Consider the following 27,475-nt stretch of genomic DNA (forward strand, 5'->3'; position numbering starts at 1 on the left):
TAGCTGTAGACAGCACCTCTTTATTATACACATTTAATAACAATAAAAAAAGGCACTCATTTCTTTTTTCTTCTAGACTTCCCAAGTCGCTTCTTCTGGAAAAGACAAAAAAAAAACTGCATTACACAAAAAGTAATGAACACAAAAGCGCTAAAGGCAAAATACAGTTTGACGTAGATTTTTCAAATTCCATTCCAGAAACCTCATAGTAATTGTTTTGAGCTAAAGAAATGCTTAGCTTGAATGAAATAACGCTTTAGTGGTCTGCATACTGTTACTGCATCTCAAACCACCGGCCTTTCAAAGACTCGACGTAAGCAATCCCCGATGCCGCATTCAACAGGCATTACGGCAGCACCTTCCATTATCTGGTGACATTGCGCCTCCACCCTAAAAGCATGCAAGCATACTTCCCATTCTTTTTGTTTTGCTGGTCGCTGCTGCTTGCATTATAATGTGATGTTTTCCACATAAACACTTGACAATCGGACATAGCTGTGCATTGATAGGTACCACAGAAGAAAGGGGCCATTGTACGAGAAAGATGGTGTAGGAGAGTCTCCTGTCGGGCTAGTTTAGTTGGTACACGACTAAAGTAGAATTGATGGCGCGATGAGTCAGACAGGGACAATTGCGCACTTGTCTGCGCCTGATTGATTGATTGATTTGTAGGGTTTAACGTCCCAAAACCACCATATGATTATGAGAGACGCCGTAGTGGAGGGCTCCGGAAATTTCGATCACCTGTGGTTCTTTAACGTGCACCCAAATCTGAGCACACGGGCCTACGACATTTCCGCCTCCATCGGAAATGCAGCCGCCGCAGCCGGGATTTGAACCCGCGACCTGCGGATTAGCAGCCGAGTACCTTAGCCACTAGGCCACCGCGGCGGGGCTTGTCTGCGTCTGACACAATTCAGCGTCAGTGTGGGGATACGGGCACCCATGTACGCATCTGCATTTGTGCTGGCACTATTCGGTGAGCCTCTGTCCATGCCGCTGGTGCACCGGGCCACTGAAATGCGAGGCACGCGAACGTTGGTCCAATGTTCATGCCATCCAAGGAGTTGTGCAGAAGGCACCCGAGTCTATTGAGCTTGAGGCACGGAGAAAGACTTCACGAAAACAGGCACAAAGACGCTACTAGACAAGTGAAAACCAACACTGAGAAGCGACCATGTAAATGGAGCCCATACCGGCGAAAATGGAACTTTTGGGCTACCCGCACCATTTGCCAAGGTAACACCTAGCTATCATTTTAATGACTGAAAAAATAATAATAATACACAAGGAGCAATTTATTAGTTCTTTTAATGCACAGGGTGTGATTTTTCATTATAAGTAGATTGAATACTAGCAATTAATTGTACTCAACAATATTGACATCATTAGGCTCGGGTGGTGCATATTGAGTCCTACATTTACATTGTTTCTCAATTAGTAGAGCGCTGCTGTTGATTACATTGGCCTTCTAGACGTTTTAGCAGCACTTAGTGCATGCAATGTAGGAGTTAAACATGATTAAGCTTAATTACACCACAGCTGAGTCTAATTAGGCTAAGCCTCACTAAGCTAATTAGAGTATGTCTAAGCTAAGATTAATATAGCTTAACTGAGCCAAGTATACTTGATCCTAATTAAACCAAACTAGTTGAGTCAAATTAGAACATTAATAATACCTTATCATTGAGGTAATTCTAATTCATATTAGGCTAATCCAGATTAAGCCGAGTTTGCTAAGCCAGATCATGGTAAACTGGATTAATTCACATTATTTTGATTTATTCTGAAAACCAAAATGACTGATTCTAACACTTTCAATATGAATTAAGGCAAATACAGATGAAGGTGCGATTGATTAAAGGGGCCATAAGACCAAACTTCAGTCATAATCTGTGCTATGTGGGTTAATCCTTAGGCATTCACAAACAAGCTGGAGAAATTACAGCTCACTTGGTCGAGAGCTCAATATATAATGAGCATTTTCATAAACCCTAGGAGCAGCCATGAAGTTACATGGACAATACTGGCGCACTCACAAGCCTTGACGTTAAAAGCTGCTTGGTTTGAGAGCGCGTCTATTCCATCTAACGGTATTGTTCTGCAGTCAGCTGTGCGTACGATGGCTTTATTAGAGCCTTCTTCAGTTCGACATTGAAAACTGAACAATTTGCAGTGGTCCACTCATTAAGGGGAGACACGGGTCTTTAAAGGCCGAAAATCACGAAAAAAAAACGACTTTTTGAAGTTGACATTATCAGAATCTGCAACTATTTTCGCACTTACCTGAGAAGTTTCACGTTTCTCGAATCATTATTTCTGGCACAAAATCAATTTATAACACCCCTGTGAGATGAGATGAATCTGAGCACAAATAGACACTAAAGTCGCGCTTTTTCCACACCGAACCGTTGCCGTTACACACAAGCTATCGTGGTCATCTTGGTCTCGTTTGGAAAGGTCGTCCTTCATCTTCGATTTCTCGCCACCAGCGGCTCGCCTTGCTCTTTGGTTTTTCAACAAAAACACGTCATCAAGAAACACCACCGCGCAATTCTATAGGCTGCTTGGAGCACGTGACAAAACCTAAGCACCCGATTGGCCAAGTGGCATTTCCGGCGTCTGCTTTTTCATCGTGACGTGCATGGTGCTGTCGACTGCCTGCCACAGTAAAGTTCCTCGCCGCACTAATTTGTGAAGCGGGTGTGGCGATCGTTCGTTCCCTGTGAACTTCAGAAAGAGCCCCGCTATCACTCAGCACAGAGAGGATAGCAAACTCGCAGCGTTCAACGGCGGTCGCCGAGTCACCGGTGTAGGCCTAACTCACGTACGAGCCGGTCGGTTGTCGACAACGTCCCTGGAAGCGGCAGTGTTTTGGAGCTTCAACAGTTACAGGACGGCAAGTAAAAAAGCAGAAGTGAAGCTACGAGAGGTAGCAATCTTTGCAATGATGAAACGGAAGTGCAGTCTTATCGCTAAACGCGCCGATGCCACGGGTTCCCTTTCGTCTGATGTGAACTGCAAGACTGTTCGCGCGTCGGCAAACAGCAGAAAATCAATCCATTTACGGTGAACGTGCTCGCCACCCGTGCAATGATTCTACTGGCAACAGGTAGAGTGCTTGTAACGGCGCGTCCGCAACGATGAACATATTGCGCCTCAGCCTCCGCTCGAAAATGTGGCAATCTTACGTGAAAAGGAAACTAACACTTCGCTGCTCTTGAAGCCTTGAAATTTATGAGCGAGTGCACGAGTTCGATCTGCGACATCAACAACTCAAACTGGACAAGCCGGAATACTGCTTTATTATAGGACGGATCGCGGATTACGCGTGCGCATTCGTCGCACATAGGCGTCACCGAACTGGTAAGCAGCCTAGTCGGCAGACGAGCCCAAGGCTACCGCATCAGCTCGCAAGTGTGCCTCTGCGGAATTCATGCAGCCGGCATTGAAAAAACTCCATTTAGGTGATGCAAAACAGAAGGACTACATGCCTGGTGCCTACTGAGAAAGCTGAATTTGCAAATCATTGTATATAAAGAGCTTTTACATGCTACTGTCTGCCCAAAATGGACTTGTGTTTGTGCATGATTTGTAAGAATTCAAATTTTGCTGCATTTGCAAACTTGTCTAAACGATATCTCTGCCTCCGGAGCAGCTAGGACTGTCATTTTTATTGTGACCTGTAGCTGTATCTTTAGTTTACACAATGATAGGTGTGAATTTTTGATTAAGATCTTCAAAAAATTTAAATTTTGCCAGAAATCGGAACATAAAGTGGGCGTGTCTGCAACACTGAAGTGCAAGGTGCGACCTTGCTAAAATTATCAAATAAAAAAAAGCACTCCTATCGTTGTGTAGCTTATGTTCATTAGTATGCAGGCATGTGCCAATAGTAGCTCTTCAATACAAATTTCCTGCCTCATTATACTGGCAAACAATAGGTAATTATTTTAGGATATTTCAAAAACTAATTGGTTTAGAGGAACAGTAATTGCACTTATGAAATCAGCATCAAAAACTCAATCACACTATGAATTTTTTTTATAAACACATGAAAATATCTGACCTTTCGTCTCAAGTACAGTGTTTCCCCTTAAGCACGTGATGTCACACAAGCCATGGCAAAGTGGTGGTTGGCAGTTGTGGATGCGGTTTATAGCTAGCCACTTTTAGGGCTCATTCCGAAATATTCTTTTTTACAATCCATTTTACATATATGTACAGACACAATAGACCCTCTACGTTTATTTTTCACAGGAAACCACAATTTAGTGGGTGACTGTGTTATGGACCCTTTAGCTCTGCTCAGCGAGCCTGTGCCAGATTAGGCCACACTAAGGCAAGTCATGCCAGATTAAGTGAATCCCATCCACGCCATGAAATGAGTCTGTGCTAAATTTGCCACAAGCTCTGCTGTTCATCCAACCTTACACAAGCTGCCTAAACTTCTTTTGTTAATCAACAATTTGCTAAATAGAAAAGGCCAAACCAAACAACAGTACAGCGGCAACCCAATGTCAACAGACCTTGCCAGCGCCAGGTGCCATGTTATGCTTCTTTCGACTGAAGCCCTCCCCATCTGCCGAGCTGCTGGCCGTGTTAAACTTGGAGCGCTTGCGCTGCCCACCGTAGCCATACTTTTTGTCCTTGTATTGCCGCTTCATCTGTGACCTGGCGTAAACGAGGCAGAAAGAAGATTTCAGCAAGCTTTCAGACTTTCATACAGGGAAAAAAAAAAGCACACTATTGTCACAAACGTGAAGCAATGAATGCGAGAGCAACAAGCTGGAATGTTATACACTCAAACCTCGTTATAACCGAAGATGAAGGGGAGCCACAATTATTTTGTTATATGTATTATTTCGTTATATCGATTATAACAGTTTGTAGCAATGTATGCTCAGATGGGCGCACACCTATAAGCATGCAAAGAAGGAAACCGCCTCGCGGCTCGATGTACCGCTACGCAACCACGCGTACGATCGAAAATAAACACAGTCGAACCTCATTAATTAGAACTCACGCTGAGGTCCCATCAAAGCTATGTGTATTCTTATGGGCGAAAACGCCCTGTACCTCGAACGCGCAAGCACTTGCAACGGTTAATTCAAACATACCGCGCTCCGAAGATGCTTCCAGCACTATGCCCAATCCTGTGGCGGCACCTCTCAACACTGCGTGCGTAGAAGGAAAACAAGAAAAGAAAAGACTGTGGCGGATTGTTTGCTCTCTCTCAAATGCCGATCTGCACGCATCTGTGCCACGCTTTTCCCTTTTCCGTCTCTGCACGTAGAGACCCTTCTGCTTTCAAGGCCGTGCGCGGAGAGAGAGGAAAAAAAGAAAGCTGTCGCGGAGAGTCCTTTTTTCTCGGTGCAGAAGGTAGCAGCGAAGACGCAATCATTGCCGTCGTCTTTAAGGCGCGGGGAGGAAAATCGCATTGCCCCGCGGCGCCCCTTCTCGGTCATGTGACCTGCTGAGCGCTTCCTCAGTCCTCTCCGCTGGCGGTGTGAGGAGGACGGCTCTCTCAGCCGCCTGAGGCGTGGCTATAAAGTCAGCGCGGTAGTTTTGAAAGAGCTGCGCCGAACAAGCTTCAAACTCCGCAGAAAACGATGCACTTAACACACTGCTGTCGTTTTTTTTATAGACTATTTGATAGACTAATTTAGTTGATTATATCCATTTAATGGTCAATTTTACTTTGTTACAACGAGGTTTAAAATGCGTGGTTCTCAATGGAGCATTCAAAGGAAATTTCATTTACTTAGTCATATGAATTATTTTGTTACATCCCATAATATTACAATGAGGTTCGAGTGTACATTCAAACCTCGGCATAACAAAATATTGGTTATAATGAAGTAAACGAAAAATAGTTTTACAATAGGTCCCAGTATTAAGAATATACCTTAATAACAAATTTTCGGATATAACGAACTTATTTTCTTGGACGATGAGACTTTGTTATAATAAGGTTTGCTTGTACAATGAAAACTGTTGGTTTGAACACTTTTTGGTTCAAACAGCTCGACAAAATACATACGAATAAATTAAACTCTCCAGCCACTTATACAGTCGAATCTCAATAATACGAACTCAAAGGGGCCCGAAAATTTATTTGGATTAAAAGAAGTTGGAATTAATGAAAGCTAATTGAATGGAGGGCTCACCATGCCGTGGCAATTGTGAATAGAGCTAACACACGAGGAAAAAGTTTCAGAAGACTTGCATTTATTCACAAATCACAGGACATCCATCATTAATTGAAGTAATCGGTGATGCACGTCTGCACACGTTTCATTTTCATTTGCTGCCTTGCAGCGAGTCAATCAATTTCGCACACAGCTTGCAAAGCGTTTTTGCTGCGGCTTCAGCATTCTCTTGGCACGAGAAGTTGCACACGACAATGTCCAGCACAGACACTCTCTAAAGAACGAATGCGTGGTTGAAGGAAAAGAAAAAGGCACTATCTTCTGCAGCCCTTGAGGGAGCAAGGCTCACTGCCTTTCTCTAAAGATGACAACAACAACAACTGCATCTCCACTGCTACCCTCTGCGGTGCTGCCGCAGCGTGGCCAGCACGTGACGAGGAAGGAAGAGCATCTCCATGTGGAGCAAAGCTGATTGGCATTCGACAGATAACCAACACTCCACGGCAGCTTTCTTTCTTTCTTTTTTTTTTCTCTTTTTGCACACGTCATTGAAAAGAGAAGGGTATACGTGGCAGGGACGGGAAATGGGAAAGCGTGGCACCGGCGCATGAGATAGATCCAACACTACACAACTTATTTTTTGCTTTTTTTCTCTCTCCCTTCGCATGCGACGTTGAAAGGAGAAGGGTCTTTACGTGGCAGGGACGGAAAAGGGAGAAGTGTGGCACAGGTGCGTCGCAGATCAGCATTTGAGAGAGCAAACATTACATTGTAGCCTTTTCTTTTTCTTCGCGGGCAGCGTTGAGGTGTCGGAGGTGCCGTTGCAGGATTGGGCGTGGTGCCGAGAGCATTTTCAGAGCGCCTTATGTTCAAATTAACTGTCGCAAGCGCTTGCGCGTTCAAGTTACAGGGCGTTTTCGCCCATTGACATAGACATAGCTTTGACGGGACCTCAGCGCAAGTTCGAATTAACCGGAAGTTCAAATTAAGCGTGTTCGAATTATTGAGATTCGACAAGGTACAAAGTTTTCGAAGTTCAAAATTCAAAAACTACAAACTGACCTGACGTTTCGGGACCGCTTCAGTCCTTTCTTCAGGGGTGACCGTTTGGCCAGCTCCGAAGCAAGCGACATTTTTGGTGGTGTTGCCCTCTCCATCGTTCCTCTTCCTGCTGGTTCTGTAGACTGTGCACGTATACACTCAGTAAGGTCTCAGTTGAGCGGTTAATATTTCCAGGTGTTCTTTGGATATGCCAGGACTCTAAGAACTGTCGTTTTGTGTGGCTACCATCTGTGTCGAAGACTCTGGCGTCATCAAAATTGGTGCTGTTCGCTGTTCTGCAAAAGCGTTTCGTGCAGCGTTGAAGCTATGCACGTTGTTTCGATGTTGCCACATCCTTTTGGGGAAGTTTTTGTCTCACCAACCTAAGTGGAGTGACAGTCCGTGCACGGAACCTTGTAGACTAACCCGGGAAATCTTTCTTTTGGTCAACGTGCCGCCGGGAAAGCACCCCCCATCTGCCTTCTTCTGCAAAGGGCGACACTAACAATGAAGCCTCTCTCAAACATTCCTACTGCATTTGGGTCCCCCACGTTTCTTGAATCAGCAAACAACTGTCTAAGGTATTGGTAAGAAAGGACATCCCGATGGAGCACAAACCTGTTTCAACAATCCAGCGACTCTTGCCGCGACCAAAAGACTAGCAGCCAAAAGAAAGATTCCCGGGACTAATCTGTGAGATTCTATGCACAGACTGTCATGACACATCGGTGAGACAAGAAACTTCCCCGAAAGAATACGGCAACATCGAAACGGCATGCATAGCTTCAGCTCTGCCAGAAACGTTCTCGCAGAACGCAGCTAAAAGATGGACTATTGCATCAATTTCGATGATGTCCGGGTCATCGACATGGAAGGTAGCTAGCCACACAAAAAAGACAGTTCTTAGAGTCCTGGCATATCCATTTACCACTCAACTAGAACCTGATCGATTGTATACATGCCTGGTCTACAGAACCAGTGGGAAAAACACTGTAGCAACAAGAATGACGGGAAGAAGGACGATAAAGAGAGGGACACCACCAAAAAAATAAAAGGTCGCTCGCTTCAGAGCCAGCCAAACAGTCACCCCCGAAAAGAACCGAATGAATCTTGAAACGTCGGGTCAGTTTATAGCTTTTATTTAATTTTTTAACTTTAGAAACTTTAGAATATTTTAAACTAACAAGGTTTTACTGTACCATGATATCGTGAACATATCTACAGACTCTCAGAACTTTGGTTGTTTAAAATCACTGATGCAGGATTCTGTAGTATATGGGTGCTTGCTTGGGATTTTATGGCATATCAGGCAAGATCTTGAAAGTCACTTGGCCAAAATCGTTGGCCAAAGCGACAGTGCAGAAGAACATAACTGTCAACATGATCATTCCTCATTCTTCGTGCAGCACTCCATCTTTTTGTCAACGAACAAGCAGTTTATCTATTGCATAGCATACATCAGGTCAGCTAATGTGTGTCGGGATCATCTACTGCACTTTTCATGACTAGAGGCACAAGACGGGAATGTCTGCACCAATGACTCACTTTGAGGGGCCTTTTCCCCGTCCTGGCTGGTTGCCACCAGCACCCGGTTTCTGGCCTTTCTGTCTCCCACTGTTCTCCAAGAAATCCAGAGAGCCATGGCCTGAAATTGTTAGCAGAAAACAAGGATATTGCGTCTAGGTACAATACAAGGCTGTCAGCACCATGTCTTGGGTGAAGGGTGTGTGCAAAGCCATTATGCATCACAACATTCCGGGGGTGGGGGCAAGGGAGCACTTGGCTTGAAGTGGTGAGGCAAGTGCCCCTTCTGCACAGATTAGTTTGTCTACATTCAATTTCAATTACAGTAAATGGCACCCTGCCTTTCAGTTATTTTCATCAGTGTTTAATAGTGCACTTAATAAACCGGTAAAGAAATTGTCGACTAGTGCCATGAAATCTTTGTGTCTGACACAATTCCTACAAGACGTAAACTGCAAGCAACTAAGCCACGAATTGACTGCTTGCAACACAGCACTAGCAGACCACAAGTGCCGGCTCTGCCCTATCATCTTCTAGGGGCTCCTGTTAAAGGGGTAATTTAGGACTAAGCAAAGCACATACTTTGATTACAACTATCTTCGGTTCGAGTCATATTAGCATAATTTTGATTCGAATGCATAGATCAGAGCCTACATCATCTTAGAAGACCAGATTCGTTGTGACATGGTGTGGTTATATATTGAGAAATTGTGTATACCAGTCATCATAAAAAGATTTGATGCCGCATTTGAATCCACTAGTACTGCACAATCGGAGAATATGCAGCAATTGAAGATATTCTTTTTTTGTAGCTTGTTAGTGCAACAAGTGCACAGCATGCAAGCCACGTGCTCGCGAATACCCTTTCATAGAGGAAAACAACAATGTAACTCGCATGCACACCTATTATGCTGATCAGACAATGCTGCAGGTGCTAACATGAAAGTACAGCAGTTGTGTGGCTGTAGTTGAAGAACCCTCCCACTTCCCATTAGTTATTTTTTATGTGTATTATTTTATACAGAAAAGCTGCTTTACATCACACATTTATAACAGGTGGATGAGATGATTACGTTGGATCACACACTAACACCTCTGCAATAGAATGACCTACACATGGAATTTCATATGCCTTAAATTCGTATCGACAGTTCCTGGAGACCGAGCGTAGAAGAAAAAAAATAAGGCCCAACATACCTTTCTTGAACTTCTTCAAGTTCTCCATCATCTCGCGCTTCTCTTTCTGCCGCTGCTGCAACACCTCCACTTGAACCTGTGAGCAGAGCCACACTGAAACGTCAGTCAATTATCACTTGCACGAGATAAATTTAGCACCATGACAGAGACTATATAATACGAGCGCACAGCGTTGTTCAGTAAGCCGCGTAGGTCAGCCCAGCATGAAAGCGGTGAGATTGTAGAGGACGTCAATACGTTGTCGTGTAACATAAGAAACACTCAGTGGTTGGAATGAGAAGAGGACATTACTGCTGCAATTTTCGGGAGTGCGACAATTACTCGTGGAAAAAAAATAACGTACTTTGTTGGACGATGTGGGGTTGCGAGAATTATGAAAGTTCAAGGATTACACGAGTAAATACGGCATTTTTGAATCGGATAGAAAAATAGGTACAGAATCTGAAGATGTGATTTTCAAAACACCAATTTTATATGCCCCATTGAGAATAAATTCGTACATGAATTGCGATTCTCTCTGGTTATAACAGACACAGAGATTACATAAAAGTGTATTGTAACAATACGTGAATATTACATACTGCTGTTACAACAGACCAAAATCCTCTTCCCTATAGAGGTCTGTTGTAATGAGGCTATACTACATATCTTTCCATGATATTGATTAAACTTCAGTTGCTAGTGAAATGCCTTTCTATATTCTTTGCTCCCCAGTGTTGTGGTTTTGGAGTTTTTTTTTTTTTTTTCAATATGAATTTGCCATAACTTGTCCAACCGTACTTACAGCACTTGAAGCTTAATTAAGAAACAAAATGCATTATTTCTCGTGGCAGCTAATACCACATTCCCAATCTTAGTACGCCTTTCTACATGACAGCAGCGTAATGTGACAAAAGCGCCTTAAAAATATTTTGCATGCCACAGAAGATGGTCACGAAATTTGAAAAGCTCTGTCCATTGTTATTTTCTTTTGAGGTGGCATTACTGGCATTTTTCGAGACATCCATAGCCACGCCTGTACAAATCAGGAGGGCAATTGCTCTTTGGAGTTTCCCAAACAACACAGGAAATTTGGGGGCCATGTAAATATGTGCAGGGATGCTGTTGAGTGGCTGCTTAGTCAACGAGATCAGTCCCACTCACTTTTTTGCCAAACTTCTTGAGCTCCCGCATCTTGCGAGCCTTCTCGGAGCGCTCCAGAGCCACCTTCTTGGAGAGCAGCTTCTCGCGCACCTTGGTCATGTGTGTGTCCGCCTTGGCCATCTGGGCAAAGTAGTCCTCGGGCCTCTTTGTCACAACGCCCAACTCATGAAGGCGCGGAATGCCCTCCAGCACAGCTGCCTGAGCTTGTCGATAGCTACATGGAAGAAACAGCAAGGAGACCGATCAGCAGGCAGAATACGTACCTGGCAAATTTAAAAGCTTTGAACCCGGAAGATTTCGACGACGGCAGGAGGGGCACCATGCCGTTTTATTTGCCCCACCCCACCTTTTTTTTTGCACCAAAAGAAAAAAACCACCATCACGAAAAAAAATAATACGGGGAAAGGGGGGAAGGTCTGTAAACATCGGCGCTGCGGTCTTGTAATGGATTGGAGTGCCCGAACACATGAGGGTAGGGTTTCCCAACTGCAGTTGAAGGTGCGAGTCTCAAATGGGGTGCGCAAATATTCGTATCTACCGAAATTTCGCATCATCAAAACAACTAGCAAAATCTATTTCTGCCAAAAGAACTCGCGTACGTCTTTCGGAGATACTCGTGAACAAACGGGACGGTGCAGCTGGCTTCCCGGAAAGCACGGGTCGAAGCTTCACTTCAGGCCAACTGGAAACTGAATGCAACGTTATTAGATTATTTGGACAGGAACGCCAAAAAGCTTCTAGCCTTTTTCATGTTTTTTTTTTGCATTTACAGCCGTGTGCCCTCGGCTAGTAGCCACTATGGATGAACACGTGGCCACGATCACGGTATCGCTCGCAGCAGTTGCATAAAACGGTAGTTCCGTTTTCGATCCGTGTACGCTGACTGTGAGTGCACCTTCATAACCTATTTGTTTTTTTTTGTTTTTTTTTTTGCTATGACCACATTTGCCGCGGTTTTGTTCACAGCGTTTGTGGGAGGCAACACCACTATGACTGGTCGAGCGTTGAACGGACGTGCGCTTTTGGAGTTCTGTCAGTTACGTCGTCAGCATACATGATCGTGTCAAGAACAATTGTGGTTTCATCTACAGCAGTTGTGGCAAATGATAACCACAAGCACTGCAGAAGACAGTGCGTGTGCCTGTCGCGCGCATACTTCTGCAGCTTTGAGTACGCTGCTCTCGGTTTTCATTTGACGGTTTTGGTACCCTAAAGTTCACACGCCTCGCCGAGGAGAAGTGTTCGGTATACAGTCGAGCCCACATATAACGGCCCCACTTAAAATGAACTTTCGATTAAAATGAACAATATCTGCGTGACCATGAAAATATACATTGGTTCAATGGCATAAAATCGCACTTACAACGAACGTCTCCGAGCGCCGCTGATCGGTTACGGCGAACGAAGTCAGCGGTCTGCCAACTTCCCAGGAAACCAATTTTGACCTCTGATCAGGCATCGGCGAGGTGCCCATACATTCTTATTGCTAAATGCCGATGCTGCCTCCGCGACCCTCTAGTTGCCGCTGTCCCCAACCCATGGAGGAAGGAAAGTTGTTTCCTTCCTTCACGCCCCGACTGCTTTTTGCTACGCACCCCTCCGTTCTTTGTCGCCCCCGCTACTCTGAGCACCTCGCATCACGAGACGAGGCCCGTGTTTTCACACTGCCACCGATCTTTCGAAGACTGGTCGGCCGTCTACCCTGTTTTTGATCGCTGGTACTGTCGTTGGCGTCGCCGGCCTGGAGTGACCAGACCATTTGCCAACATCGTCAGCCACCGACTTTATCCGATAGTCTGCATCTAGTGCACGCGCATACGCTACCCCACCGATTCTGATAATTTGCGATTCGTTTCGTGTGTAGGACTTGTTCTCGCTCACTTCGCACTCAACTCAGCATGCCTTCCGCGCGCGTGCGAAAGCGCGAAAACGGCTGTTAATTTGCGCAGAACGAATCGCAAAATATCGAAGTTCGTGAGGCCACGCAAACCTGCCAGCGTAACAAAGCGATATTTTCACCACGGCCACCAATTCTACGAGCACCGCCGCGCGCACCAATCTAGGCGGCCATGCTTTGACTTCTGCGCGCGCAGGCACTCTTTTCAAGTTTTTCTACGTGCGATTTTCGCGGACCTTTCAAGGAAGCTACCCAACCTGCCTCCTTCACGTGTGTTTTGGTTTTCAAGGTCGCCCTCCTACCGCATCCTTCCCTCTCTTTATCGCAACTTCTTGCCCTTCTCTCGCAAGTCTGCTCTTCTCTTTTCTCTTGATCACAACCCCTTCGCCCGTCTCCACCGCTCTGCGACGCCTGCTACGCTGGCTCGAATTAGTTTCGTTTTCTGACTGGAAACGGGCCCAGAGCTGTTCCACCCGTTCTGGCATGTGTGTCGCGTGTGTGCATCTTGCTCGCTCTTGATGTGCGTGTGTGGTCATAATAGCCGAAGGGAGGACAAGCACGCTTTTTCCTGCCGCTCAACAAAACGTCGAAAGTGTGACCGCTTGGTTTGAGCGTAATCCGCACGTTAGGTGCCGCGTTTCGCAGTGCTTGCTCATATCTGTTGACCACCTAGCAGTCAACTTGCCGCTTCGGGTATCCTGGTATTCAGCTGTGGATATTTCGTGGGCGGCGGTGACGACTACAAGTGCGCGAAACTGTTTTCGCGAGGCCAACTTCGTCGACATCAGGCCCGATGCCGATCTTGAAGCTTCCGAACTGCGGCGACAATTTGTGGCAGCACGTCGTCGACTCTGACCTGGGAGAGCGGGTGGGACATCTGTTGCTATGGTTTAATTACGGCCAATGATTATGCCGACACTGCGGAACTGTGCACGGATTGGGGCATCGTGAATGAAGTACATGGCGAGAGCGATTTGGAGGAATTGAATTGCGAGAACGACAAAACTTTGGAGCCAGTGCCTCATGCAGCTTATGCCACGGACTTCAGCGAACGAGCACACTGCCATTTTAAATAAACTCAAGACTGCCCTTATCGCTTCTGCACTTCGAAACACGTGCATCACAGACTTTTTTGGGCAAAAAAAGTTTGTGTTTTCACTCGCAACTTTTTTTAAAAGCTGTGTTTCATTTACTACGAACTTCAGGATACAACGAACGGATGCCACGTCACAATCAGGTTCATTATAAGCGGGCTCGACTGTATTCAAATTTTGGCCCATAGAACATAGTGAAATTTGGCTGGAGAATTTAATTCCCGAATTTATATCTGCCAGCTTCCCATCATTGATATTCTACTGTACGTTTAGATGAACGCCTCCTAAATCCGTTAATAAATTGGGACAGGTTCACAAAAAGCCTGGATCGGATTGGGATGTATTTTTTTCACTGCAGCCAGATCACACAGAGAACTTTCAATTGCCAGGAGATTTTCCCAGCGAACCGTACAAACGTAAGAGCTGGTAAAAATCTGGGAGACTTGGTAGGTATGACAATACGTTCCCATTACTTTGAACACACTGGCAACCTATTTCTCTCGACCCACTTTTTCGGAGCACACTAGGAAGCGCACCCTCCGTAGTTTTATTGTAGGTGCAGCAGTTGATCTTAAAACTGTGGGCTAACTTGAAAATCAATATTTTTCGATCTGAAAAGCCTCTTAAGTGCACGTAGCCATCCTCCAGACACAGTGTGAAGCAATCGCAATCCTAATATCCCTCCTCGCACTACACTCAAGGTTCTGCTTTCACAAGATTGAGTGAAACTGTGGTTTACCACCTTGATGTTGACATTTTGAACCGTTTTTGTATATAAATATCGGGTAGAAAAAGTTTTTCGAAAGCTCATTGTCCCGTGAGCACCTTTCACCACCTTGCGAGATGGGTACTTCGCTTTGGAAACTCGTTACAGGAGCTAATGGTAAAGGTCGTGAGATGCTCTTCATGTATCTTCAACTTGTACAAAAGCGTCACTAAACCTGAGCTAAGAACGCTCATGAATGCTAATGTTGAGACAATATATATCATGGAACAGCAAATGGCTATGTGCCAAGAAGTGTCTCTCCACTTTTTTTCTTTTTGGCTGCAAGGGGTGCCAAAATAATAAAGAGCAAGCAAATGATGATTAAATTCATGCTTAATGAGAAAAACAGAATGTGTTTTAGACGACACAACAGTCTTTCCATACGTGGGCTTATCTCGATTCGCGTTCTGAGTGGTTTTCTGTCCCTTCAACAATCTAGAATCCAGCATCACCAATGTAGCCCCGCCGAATGAACATCATAAGCCCACAGAGTTCACTGGGTTTGTGAAGTCTGCATCCCACATGCAGCCCAAATTGCAGAAATCAATGCTGGAGTCACCAGACAACAATGAACTCATGCCTGTTTACATGAAACACGTACTACTGAAAGCAAATGACAGAGCTGGAGCTAGTATTTTTTCCATTTGGAAGTCTCCCTGTAATGAAAGACTTGCGTTTACCCGTCACTGCGTAGCTGCCCTCTCAATACCGAAAACAAATGAACTTTTCCAGGGTGGTGGTTATAAAAACATATTCAATGCATTGCCAAACTGTGTGACACTATTTTTAAGGTCCACAACACTAATATCTTTAATTTAGAGCAACAAGCGAAAAATACTTGAACTTAGTGTCAATATTTCTTTAATTTGAGCCAGAACCATCAATTTCGTGCGAGTTTTATTTTTCAGACAACTTTCCGAGTTCTCCGTAAACCGTAAGCAGACCAGAAGTGTCTGTAAGAGAAGCTACAGTGTCACCCAGTGCTAGTACCACTAAGGAAGCAAAAGTGGAGAACAAGGGACACGACACTCACAATGCCATTTCACGTTTGAAGTCATGGTGCACCGCATCCTCGGCGGCACCCCTGACCACGTCACCCCTGCAGTTCTTTTTCAGCTCCATGTCGCCAAACTGTTCAGACAGCTCGGGCGTCAGAGGTGCCAAGCCGTTAACCATGGTGAGGGTCTCGACCCACTCCAGGCCGAGCTCCATTTCGGCAAGCTTCTGCTTCAGCGCTGCCTGAAATAGTGAAGTCAATAAAAGAAATAGGATAAAGGCAGCCTGTTCCTTTGAGCTTTTCTTGTTCTTTTTTTTTTCTCCTCACTATATATCTCAATTTTTTTCTCTCCTTAAATTAATTATTGTTTCTAGCTCTCCTACCTTTTCCTTTCTTCATCTACATTCCCTGCTTCCTCTTTCTATCCCTTTTATTCATTTTCTTTTTTTCTCAGTCATTCCTTTTTTTCTCTGTACTCATCTCGCCAATCCAAGTTATAGCACACGTGGCGAAAATCAGTGCAGGAGCTCAGGGACTGAAGTCGAAGATGAAGAATACACAGATGAATAAGACGACGAAAGAGCGCGTGCCAGCTGATGGTGATGATAGTTTTTGTACAGGACAGCTTTCATTCCAACACGCTTAGATTGCCACGAGGCGAATCTGTGCTTTCAGCCAGTGCCACTCTGGCAACAGAATCTTGTACAGCACTCCAAGATTCAAAGACAACACCAAATTTTTGAGCATGACAACTGGCATGCACAGTTGCTCAAGATAAACACGATGGTTCGCAATGAATCTTCTCACTAAAAATATGTTGGCTCATGATCTACACGATCAGTCGAAGTTGTTTTGATACAACCCGAACTGAAGACAACAGAAACAAAAGCACGTACATAGCCATAACTTGTTTTGTCTCAATCCACGAATACTACACTTCCTGGCGCTATCACACTGCATGTGATTGCCATCTGCAGTCATGCCTGGCACTTGGAATACACTAACACAGTACAATAGCGCCAGCTGGAGTACAATTCTAGCACTATGGGGCTACCAGCATAAAGCACAGCTTTATCTCACGACAGTCAAGGCATGTCGCAGTTTGAATGGGGCAAATGCCATGCGTTCTGCTCGAGTTTCTTTCTGCAACGATAGCACACATACCCAAGTCGCCAGTTCACCTTCAAGGGCCTATTTGTGTACACCTTCATTCCTGAACACTCCGAGCACTGGGTTTCTCATGATCAATACTGCTGCCATTGCCACTGAAGTCTGTAGCTAGCTTTGCCTGAAAGCGACTGCTCTCAGTTCTTCGAGTGAAACAAAATCTACAAAAGGGGTGCTCTTTGCAGAGGAGAATATTATGACGCAGAAAGCATGTAAAAATATAACAAAATAAATAAAATATCACTGGCAACATATCTTGAAACTCCTAGGCAAGCTCGTTTCGATGTCACTTAAGCGGGTTCACCAGCGGATTCAAGAGACTCACGATAAGTTTTTCAAATTCTGACACCACTTAGGCTACACAATTATCAAATCATTTACATTACAAATTAAATAATGCACCATTTATTGAGGTGGTAGGCCACTCAAAAACACAAATTTTTTTAAGGGCAGGAAGCATTGAAATAACTTTTTCCTCAGAACCAGCATGTCTTATTTAGTTTACCCAGATATTTACGGTGGAAAATATAGAATATTTATTAATTGGAAGATAATCTTTGTCAAAAATTTCATTAAAAGTGCTACCCACGCCAGCTGTGATAAGTGACTAATGGGTGGCTTCATTCAGTAAAGCTTTGACGTTTGTGTAACTAATGGCTGGAGCTATGCAGTGAGCTAGAATAATTATTATGCAGTGAATATCAAGGAAGTAATGCTAAAAAAACCAAGAAACTGGGGGAAAAGAGCCAATTTAGACTGAACCTGTTGGAGAATTCAGCTGTGAACTGGAAAATATTCTATGGATTTCTTTTATTCTAGTTCATTGCACAGATATATATGTTGTAAATCATTGTGCACAATTTCAGTTCAAAGTATACGCTGAGAAATACGTTATGAAAGTTTGCGTCGCAACATTAGGAGCAAATTGTTATTTTCAGAAAAACGTAAACAAAGATTTCCGAGCTTATAAAAAGGGTCACAATCTTCGCATGCAGACCTAAAATGCACCAGATTCATAGCTGGGCCCTTCTGCAGAACATTATTGTCTCCTTTTGTTCGGGTGGCTGCTCGTCTTTTCTTTCTGGCCTGTTTTGTCCCATTCGCTGACTTGCGTTTAGCATTCTGCATGCGCAGGTGATCCCTGGCGATGCAAGCTTTCGTCGTGTGGTACCCTGGTTCTATGCCAGCTTGCCTTAGAATATCTAGGGTGCTTACACTGCCATTATTAAAGTGTGCCGCAGCATCATGCAAGGCAAACATTACTGTAGGCAAGCTTATGTAGACCTCTTTGGGTGCCCACTGCCATATTAGACTATTGAAACGCTCATTAGCATTTTGAGTCTTTCTATGAAGGCACTTCATTAGAAGTTCATCAGAGCACAGATGACTGTAGACAGTTTTAACTTTGTCGAGCACATCATTTGGAAGTTTTCCTTTGTGTACATATTTCCCTAGGCAGAGTGCTTCGATCCTTTGGTATCCGCACCAGCTTTAAGGTCCAAGTGGACACAGGCCATGTCTCGGCTGCTTGTCGGTAGAGCTGCAATGAAAAAGACTGGCAAAGGTAGCCTTTTTCATTGCAGAAAGGTGCCCCACATCAGCCCTTATTTCGATGCCATAGTAGTTTTGCAGGCGGTCAACGAGGGCGTCAGTGAGCTTTCCCTTACCAACGAGTCCACGCACTGTCTTCTTCAGTTTTCTGAGGCGGCACCCAACACGCTTCTGGACATGCCCAATACATTCCAGTTTCTGCACACTGTCCTTTCCATACATGTCTTTGACAGCGGCATGGCTCTTGGAATCACCATCGCCGTAGTACTGCAGGTACTTCAAATCTCTTTTGCCTTTCGACCTTTCAAATATTCGGTATAGACCAACCGTCTCCATACCGCCAGCACTTCGTTCATGATTTGCTTGACGGGAAGTGTGGTTTGCCTTCCATTCCTGGTACGAAGCACTATCTTGCCTCAACTTGCTTTTGGTTTTACAATTGATTGATTGATATGTGGGGTTTAACGTCCCAAAACCACTATATGATTATGAGAGACGCCGTAGTGGAGGGCTCCTTTTGGTTTTACAAGGCTTACACGAACTAGAAAGGGCCTCAACATCAATAACCTTTCCCGTGTAAGCAGAAATCACAGACACACAACTGTTCAAAGATGAATGGCCACGCTTATGCCACGTGCCATCACCTGAAACACCACACTCGGCACTCCCCACAACACGACGAACTTCCACAGCAGCATCAGTCATCGACTTCGACGCCACTTCTCCTGCTGCTGCAGAAAGCCGAGATGACAATGTGTCGTAGGCGGAGTGACGTGGAGGAGCAGGCATGTTCATCACTTTCGAAAAAGTTTTCGCACCAGCGTGCCCTTTCCTTAACTGGCGCATCGCATAAACCAGACGTAAATTGTTCTCATTGGCACGACCCACCTTTCTCGGCATATGAAATGGGTGCTTGAACCCACAGTCAGTACACACAACAGCACAAGCCGAGCATATCCCTTGGTGAGAGCGTTCCTCAAGCTTCAGTGTTGTGATCATGCATTCGGAACACGCCAGCGATGAAAACACTGAAGAATACCAATGTCCATTATCCTGTTCCCTTGGAGCGCAGAATTCTCTAGTGGAGCCTGCTACGCCTTGTTTATGTCCCCAAGCTTCTTCGCGGTCGCCGAAATACCGGCATCTGTGTCAGTAGGCAGCCTCGTCGTCGTGTAGCGATTTCCAGCAAACTTGCGCTTCCTCGTCTTCTGTCTTCTGAACTTCCCCATGCTGGTCGTAATATGGTCCAGGTGGCCTAAGGATACAGCCCTAGTAGCGTTGACACGTGGAACAAATGCAGAACGAAGCCTGACGTAGCCTGACCAAGGCAAACAACAAAAATTCCGATGAGCATCATGCGTCCCCCTTGTGGCTGTTAGAGATTATTGAATACTTTTAAACACAAAGTTGTATTTCATTTTGAAAAGTATTTTGAACAGCATTAATATAGATGAAACAACACTTGCTTTTGAAAGCGATTTTTTGAAACCGAAACCACAGTTGGAAATGTGGTTTCGATATTGCTACAGGAGCATAGGGTATAGAAAACTTGCTGTGACGCGCAAACTAATGACGCTAGGAGGATAATTTTTGTTGCAACATATATGTGAATGTTCGGGCATGCAAGAACAACAAAATCCTAAAAATGTGTTTAGCAAAAAAAATGACTTTTGAAGGTGGCCTACCACCTTAAGGCAGCTAAGAGCAACTACATTTACACCCTCTCTCTCGCCACTGCCTTGCCTCAACTCGTGAAACAACCAGGCGTCGCTGGAGCGTAGTGGACCAGTTGCACTCCATCGAATGCACTCACTAGCGCAATATCGTGACGCTCATGAGACTAAGCACACGGAGTGACAGGGATTAACACTTTTTAATGCAGCCAGACATCGCTCATTGCCCATATGAGGTTCAGTGACGTAGACTGGACATATCCAATCAGATTAGTCGCTGGTGCAATGTAACATGGAAAAATGCTATGTAGAAAGGGAACGAAAAGTTTGTTCAGCTGAGTCACTGCAATCTGTAGCGATTACCATGTTTAGTCTTCCATGAAATGTCGGTGTTGACGCAAACAACTTAAACCTGCTTTACCGACTCAATGTGTTCCCTCAACAACCTTCAAACAATTTTAGGGTCCCTTTAAGGCTAGGTATGAACTATGTTGTATTTTGCAAAATATCCATAGAATACTGAACTTGTTGAGTACTGAAAGCTTCTGCTAAAACAGTCATTTATTGATTTTTAAGCACTTGGCACGATTTTGAGACTTTTATAAGCATGAAGGTTTTTCAGAATTGAAAGAAACGCCAAGGTGAATCACCAATTCTGTCATTGACGTCAACAATTAGTTTCATTACCTGATGAGAAAAATGAAAATCAAGACCTCCTTTTTAAAATCCAAACTAAAATTTCAGCACTTGAGTATTATGAATCAGTCTTTTTAATACCTTAGTCAAACCAGCTCGACAGATTTCCATAAACTTTCTAAGTATGCTTCTGACTCCCTTAGAACACTCTATACATAATTCTATGGACGAACAATTATTTGGCACAGAGCAAACCTCGTCAAGACTTATGACACCATGAATCGTTTGTCTCCCAATTTCAAAGCAGCACTGCCACTTGCAAGCATGTATGCTTTAAAGCTTTGTGCCACTTTTGTTAGCTCTAATCAATGTGGGGTCTAAGCATGACTCACCACACTCTTGGGGAACGAACACAGCAGACGCTATTAGACCAAACCAAACAAGACATTTATTTAACTATTTCTAGATAGACGGTATCGCCAGCCGTATTAATATACATAATTTGTGATCAACAAGCTAAAACAACCTTACACAATATTCCACAACACTCAACAATATAACAAACACAAGGCAGCGTCAGCAACGCTCAACTCACCCTGAAGGCCCACGGCAGATGACCCGCGGTGCCGTCCATCGCGGATCTGCCGCAAGAGACAACCGCTCTCTCCAACCGCCCCGACCGAATAGAATCTCTCATGTTTCATGTGCCGCCAGCCAGCATCGCCACCAGGCGTCACTGCTGGCGCTAGCGCGCTAACCATGATGATGATAATGGTGTTAAAAACTCGCGAGCACAACGCCACCTACCGCTCGATGATTGTGAACCCTAACTGCGGCCTATGCGCAAAACACGTATGTGTTATGAGGTGCAAACGACTTCACTGAGGGTGTTTGCGCCCCCACAACAATCATTTAAAAATAAGAAACTCCCTTACTGTGTTGTTGACAAACTCCTTCTTGACATGTGGAGCAATGGCATACAGTCCGGGCTTCAATTCCCCCTTTGCAAGTTTCTCTTGCAACTGCAACAGAAAGGAAGCAATGAACAACAATGACTACAAAAAAATATGCAGAAAGTTTGCACTAAGTTGCACAAAGCTTGGCAAAGCAAAGCTGCTTTATGCTCAGCTTGTCGTATTGCAACACTGGCATCGCAACACCATTGGCAATTGGATCTAGCGTGCTTTGCCCAAGAAGCAGCAGCCAAGCGACAGTGAGGAGCAGACCTGAAATATGTGCCAAGCTTGCAACCCTGAATGTGTTGAAATCGCTGTCCCTAAACCATGTTACAAGAAACTGTGGCTGCACCTTAGCACAGGCGGTGAGCAACTATGGCAGCTGCTATGGCAATAGTGCAGCAGGAGTATTTTGTCAACAGACGTCTTACTGCCAGCTAACACTACTAACACAAAATTTCGAAGGCAAGATAACTTGTGGGATAGATTTCCATGGACACACATGCACAATCTAATCTACAAAATATCAATGAATAATATAACCTACAACATGTGTAAAAACAATATCAAAGAGCATGTCGCACCACTGCATGCTTAATGCACCTTTAATTTTCGTGTAAACAACCAACTGCCCGCTGCATCACGAGTTTGTGTTGGCTGCCACAATCCTTGTGAGCACTTCCTTCTTGCAACCTTTTCAGTAGAGAAAGTAGGCAGCCTTGCGCAGAAATACAAGGGCTGATGCTGATTTTTTTGTTTCAGCCTTGGTGGTGTGTTCACACATGTTTACAATGCCTCACAAGGGATTGTAACAGCACCCAGAAAGCCTTCACTGGAAAGAGTTCTCGGCGCATTGCTCATGGTTTTCGGATTGTATGTATGCTTACACAAAAACCACTCTGGGTCCCACCTCACTCGATGCTCTTTGAAACTTTAACTGCGACTGAGTGCTATAAAATCATCTCCAAATGGCAAACAAGCTTTCCAACTGTGATAAGTGGGTCGTTTGCAACCTATTGCAAAAAAGAAAACAAGGTGAAAGTTTTTTTGCGACAGTGTTCTCCTTACAACTTCGTTACGAAAAAATTTGACCAGAACCACGGGATGTAGTATCTTGGTGCCATGGCAGCATTATCAGCTAGACCACTTTACAACATAAAAAACAAAGTTGTTGCACAATAAACCCTCTCTCGCTGAGCCTCTCATCAAATTTGATAACACAGAAATTATGCCTAGATATTACTTTGCTTTACTTCATAAGCTTTTTCAGAAGTTTTATGCATAACTTTGTCATGTTTTTAAGATTTCGACTTTGCAACTAAAAAAGAGACATGGCTGACAGTGCAGGTTTCAATCCAAGCGCTGCGCAGTAGCTTCAACAGAGCGAGTTGAGAACACGGTATCAGCAAAAGAATTAAACCTATCACAACTTTGCAATGTAAAATAACTTTGACAGACTGTATTGGTCTCAAAGTGTGCCACTTCATTTCAAATAGCAAAACAAGGCTACCACCCCTCCTTTTTTTTTTTTTTGAAAACTGTTTCCAAACATTTCCTCGAAACTGTACGTCGACTGTCATATAGTACTATACATATTGTTACTGCATATGTGATTTGGGTATGAGCCGGTGGGTAGCGGGGAACAGGCAGATTAGAGAAGAGAACATTGGGCTAGTGTGCCTTGTCACTGTAGCTCTTCGCACACTATTGCCCTGATAATAGAGGCAAGGTTGGCAGGCGGGCTTACGTCGACGCTGGCGACCGTTGTGACATTTGCCAGCCTACCGAATTTCTGGGCAATACGACAGATCTTCAGCTTCTCGAAAGTACGGCAGTGAGGTTGGACGGCGGATACGGAAGTGAGGTGTTCCCTGCCTATCAAAAAATTGTAGACGTCCTCTGCTATACCCTTCAGAAGGTGTCCGACCACGTCCTCTTCAGACATATACGGGTCTACGATCTTGCAGAGCATCAGAACCTCCTCTATGTAGGTGGTACATGTTTCTCCAGGAGTCTGGGTTCTTTGAGCCAACATGCGTTCCGCGCTTTTCTTTTTCGAATCAGAGTCGCCGAAGCATTTCTTCAGTTCTTCGACAAAACGATCCCACGTTGTTAAGGAATCTTCATGGTTTTCGTACCACATCAAGGCGGTTTCCGTGAGAAACAGCGTGACATTTCCCAGTAGGTCGGTGGGATTCCAGCCGTTGTACCGGCTCACTCTTTTGTAATGTGTCAGCCATGCATCCACATCTTCCCCTGCTCTTCCCGCGAACGGGCAGGGTTCCATATAGCGATACCGAGGTGCAGCCGGCACTGACCTTTGCATGGTTGAGGAGCCGTGACCTTCACTCTCGGTCATGATGGTTGTTGTCGGTGGCAGACCAGCAAGACGACGGCTCCGGCGAAGTTCAAACAGCTGTGGCTCCATGGTTCGTTGACGTGCTGTACCCAGCACCTCCACCACTCTGTTACGTTTAGTAATACTGGTAGACTTCAAGGGGTCGAGGCCTATTGTGCTAGCCAAGCGTCCTCTTCTCTAATCTGCCTGTTTCCCGCTACCCACCGGTTCATACCCAAATCACATATGCAGTAACAATATATTAGCATATGAATTACAGCAATTTAAGGTTTGAGGGATGGAGCCACAGCCCATCACAAGCCACACAGCAAACCTGCAATCCACATTCACCCAAGTATCACATCTTAAATTTCCTGCCTGCTCTCTTGATAATGTAAGACCAAATAAAGCACAAATAGAGGCTACTAGATAGATGTAGCCAAGGCTTCAAGTTTCCACAAAATCATGGAGAGACTTCAAGCAGAAGGCAAAGCCAGTGAAAATTCCTGCAATATTTACAGAGGAACCTATGGCACTGCAATTTTACAGCCACCATGGAAATGATAGGTAATGCATGAATTTGCTTGATCTCCGTGCTCGCAGCTTCCACTTGTGGCTATGTTTATTGTTGTTTTTCAGGGTTTGTTTTGAATAAAACCATAAATTGTTGTTAACTTAACGACTTCACTTGAAAGAATAAGTTGAGAAAGCCAAAGTTGTGAAATGGAACAGCTGAACGTAATGCGGCTACTGGCAAACGGAGCAGAAAGAGCAAAGCCCAGGCGACTCCGTGTACTGCCCATGATTTTCATGCTGAATGAAGAGCTATGCAATGCAGCACCCATGTACACAAGCGCCCGACTTCCCTCTGGTGTAGTATTTGGAAACTGTGGAAGGCAGCACACATAAGAGGCTTGTCTGTACGACCACTATCACCGCGTGTACGACAAACAAATAGGGTAACTATTCCACTTCCCCGACTGATTTCGTATTACAAATTACCGACTTCAACGCAGCTGTAATACCTAGAATAACAGAATCGCTCTGAATTAATTTTGATGACGAGTTTCCAAACTAAAACACTGCCAACGAGACGCCATACAGGCGTCATGTATGGCCAGGAATCACCTCGACAGACGTAATATAACCTCGCGGAAAAGCAAAGTACTAACTAGGCGTCACACAATGAGAATTGCGTCACGAGTGGCTCATTTGGAGTCTTCTATCACATGTCACCAGCGCCAGCATCAACAAAATGCAGCGGGTACCTTGCTTCTCGGCAGAATGACGAATACTGGTACAGTTGGCACCGCAAAAATTAAGATAATTTAAGGCATAGTGGGCACCTCGCTTGTAGTTACCCACGAGAGTTTCTACAAAGGCCACTCTTCCAGCTTTACATCAGTGGCACATGCCTGCTACGCCATTTCGAGGATCACAAGGCACCTCTATGCTCAAATAACTGCTCTCGCGCAGCGCAGTACACGCTGACAAAGCATTCCACTCAAATCGTACAGCCACCGGAGACAATCGGCGCGTGCACGTGTTTTGACCGGGGCAGGCCGCGCTTACCTCTTCGTCGGTGTCGACCGACTCCGAATCGGACATTGCTTCTTTTGAAGAGCAAGAACAGCTCAAAGCAAAATCTTTGACGGCAAGAGACGCTGCCGCACAAATCCAAAGTTATCACCGGCAACAACGCAAGTCAAGCACACGCGGCTAATACAACCACCTCAAACATATGCAGATTAACATTAAGCCATTATGCAATGTAAACCAGCGCCGTCAAACGTCGAATATAAAAAATAATCTGAAAAAAAAAAACTTCTTTTGTATTTTTTAAGACAAGCAACTTTCTAGTATTATCATTGCCCCTGAGACGTAGCAACGTGCGCTGTTAAGTTTTATGGTATCGAAGGCAACGTATATTGTTTACTTTGCTTATGCATTGCGACGCGTGGACTGTAGCAGCGCTAGTGGCGCTGTGGGCAAAAAACCGCGCGTTTCAAGTACGTTCAGTGTTCGTACTCCGTTTTGTGCTGCGCATCATTTTTCCACATCGTTCTCGTCCGATTCGGAAGCCCTCGACAGCGTTTATTAGATTAGCGAGTTTGTCGTTCCCGAGTCCCAAGCTTTGAAGGCCGCCATAAGCGTGCCCAGAGTTTCCCTTCAAAGAATAAGGAGAGGGGGGAAAAGTTCATCGCAATGCTCTCCTCCCTAGTAAGTCAATGGGCATATTTTGCCCCCCCCCCCCCCCCACTCTTATGCGACTACGGGGGGAGGGGCATAGAACACCTGGGGGGGGGGGGGGGGGCGCCCAACAACCTTCCCCTTGAATGGAGCCTTGTGGCTTGATCAAAGTGTGCCTGCATAGCCGAATGCTTTGAGCTTAAAACTCCTCACCTCAGTGTGTTGTCGCGCTCTTCCACGGCGCTGGTTACGTCGGTCCAGGACTAAACGTGCCAAAACGTGCATATGCCTAGCGGTACAGAGCACCACAAAGCGCCGACCCTTTTAACTGCGCTGACAAATGCGGGCAAAATAAGTCTTTCCCTCTGTTCTTTTGTCTGTGTTTGAAATTAACGGCGACCAATTTAGCCCGGAATGGTACCCACAAAAAGCGATGATTTAAAAACGCTCCGGACATTTGTTAAAATTGTTTTCGCGCGCGCGCGTGTGTGTGCGTGTGTGTGTGTGTTTTGTCATGCGGACAGTGCTTCACAAACACATGCGCATTAACCACTCAACAATGCTACACCTTGAGCGAACAGAGTGCATCTTTACTTCTAGTCAGCGAGACCACGCTGCTATGCGTGATCGAGCAGTGTACAGTCACCTTGTGCACCCCGTCCTACAAGATATATGTAGTAAATGCCACGAAGCCTACCAAATTAAGCGTATACTGTGTAGTTGTGTGGTTCGCACCAGTCCTGCAAAGCATATCAAAGCGGGCCTACAGCCAAGGGGTCGAGTGGCTTTTAATATTCCCATAGTGTCCCACACAGCTGAGCAGTACTGAACACAGTACGCGCTTAAATATAGTCAGCCTTTAAAAAAAATGTTGAATGTGCTATGTTTAACTCCAATATTTGATTATCTAAAGCTAAATCTAAAGCAGCAACGCTTCCAAAAAGTGCCCCCTGCCACTTCCCCCACCTGAACACCAGGGGGATCTGGGCCCCCCTTACCACCCAATGATTTCTGCCAAAGCACGGGAGCAAGTTGGAAAGAAGTTTTAAAGGAATACATCTACTTGGGACAGGTAGTAATTTCGAAGCCAAAAATAACTAGAAGAATAAGGACGGGATGGAACACATTCGGCAAGCATTCCCAAATCATGAAT

The 27,475-nt window shown here is 44.9% G+C and overlaps 1 protein-coding gene across 4 annotated transcripts; it reads right to left on the reverse strand.

The window, feature by feature from the left end:
* LOC119180802 (putative rRNA-processing protein EBP2 homolog) lies at positions 1-25,914 on the reverse strand. Of its 4 annotated transcripts, none has more exons than XM_037431938.2 (8): positions 25,705-25,914; positions 21,774-21,860; positions 15,848-16,053; positions 11,058-11,271; positions 9,915-9,990; positions 8,739-8,838; positions 4,530-4,674; positions 1-92 (listed from the first exon to the last, which is right to left on the reverse strand). In XM_037431938.2, the coding sequence occupies exons 1-8, from the start codon at positions 25,738-25,740 to the stop codon at positions 57-59; spliced, it is 900 nt and encodes a 299-aa protein (XP_037287835.2). In that variant the 5' UTR covers positions 25,741-25,914; the 3' UTR covers positions 1-56. The 4 variants fall into 4 exon arrangements, with proteins under 4 accessions (XP_037287835.2, XP_037287834.2, XP_075731965.1 ...); XM_037431937.2 differs by having other exon boundaries at positions 1-95; positions 25,705-25,913; XM_075875850.1 differs by lacking the exon at positions 25,705-25,914 and adding an exon at positions 25,401-25,581 and having other exon boundaries at positions 1-95.
* Positions 25,915-27,475: the final 1,561 nt, after the last annotated feature.

The sequence above is a fragment of the Rhipicephalus microplus genome, chromosome 10 (genome assembly GCF_043290135.1).
Source record: "Rhipicephalus microplus isolate Deutch F79 chromosome 10, USDA_Rmic, whole genome shotgun sequence".
In the NCBI taxonomy this organism is placed as follows: Eukaryota; Metazoa; Arthropoda; class Arachnida; order Ixodida; family Ixodidae; genus Rhipicephalus; species Rhipicephalus microplus.

Coding starts and splice junctions, on each gene's coding strand:
- LOC119180802 (XM_037431937.2), bottom strand. CDS start 25,740: ATGTCCGATTCGGAGTCGGTCGACACCGACGAAGAG. Junction 21,861..25,704: donor CGGTCGACACCGACGAAGAG/GTAAGCGCGGCC, acceptor TTTCTGTTGCAG/TTGCAAGAGAAACTTGCAAA. Junction 96..4,529: donor TGGCACCTGGCGCTGGCAAG/GTCTGTTGACAT, acceptor TGTCTTTTCCAG/AAGAAGCGACTTGGGAAGTC.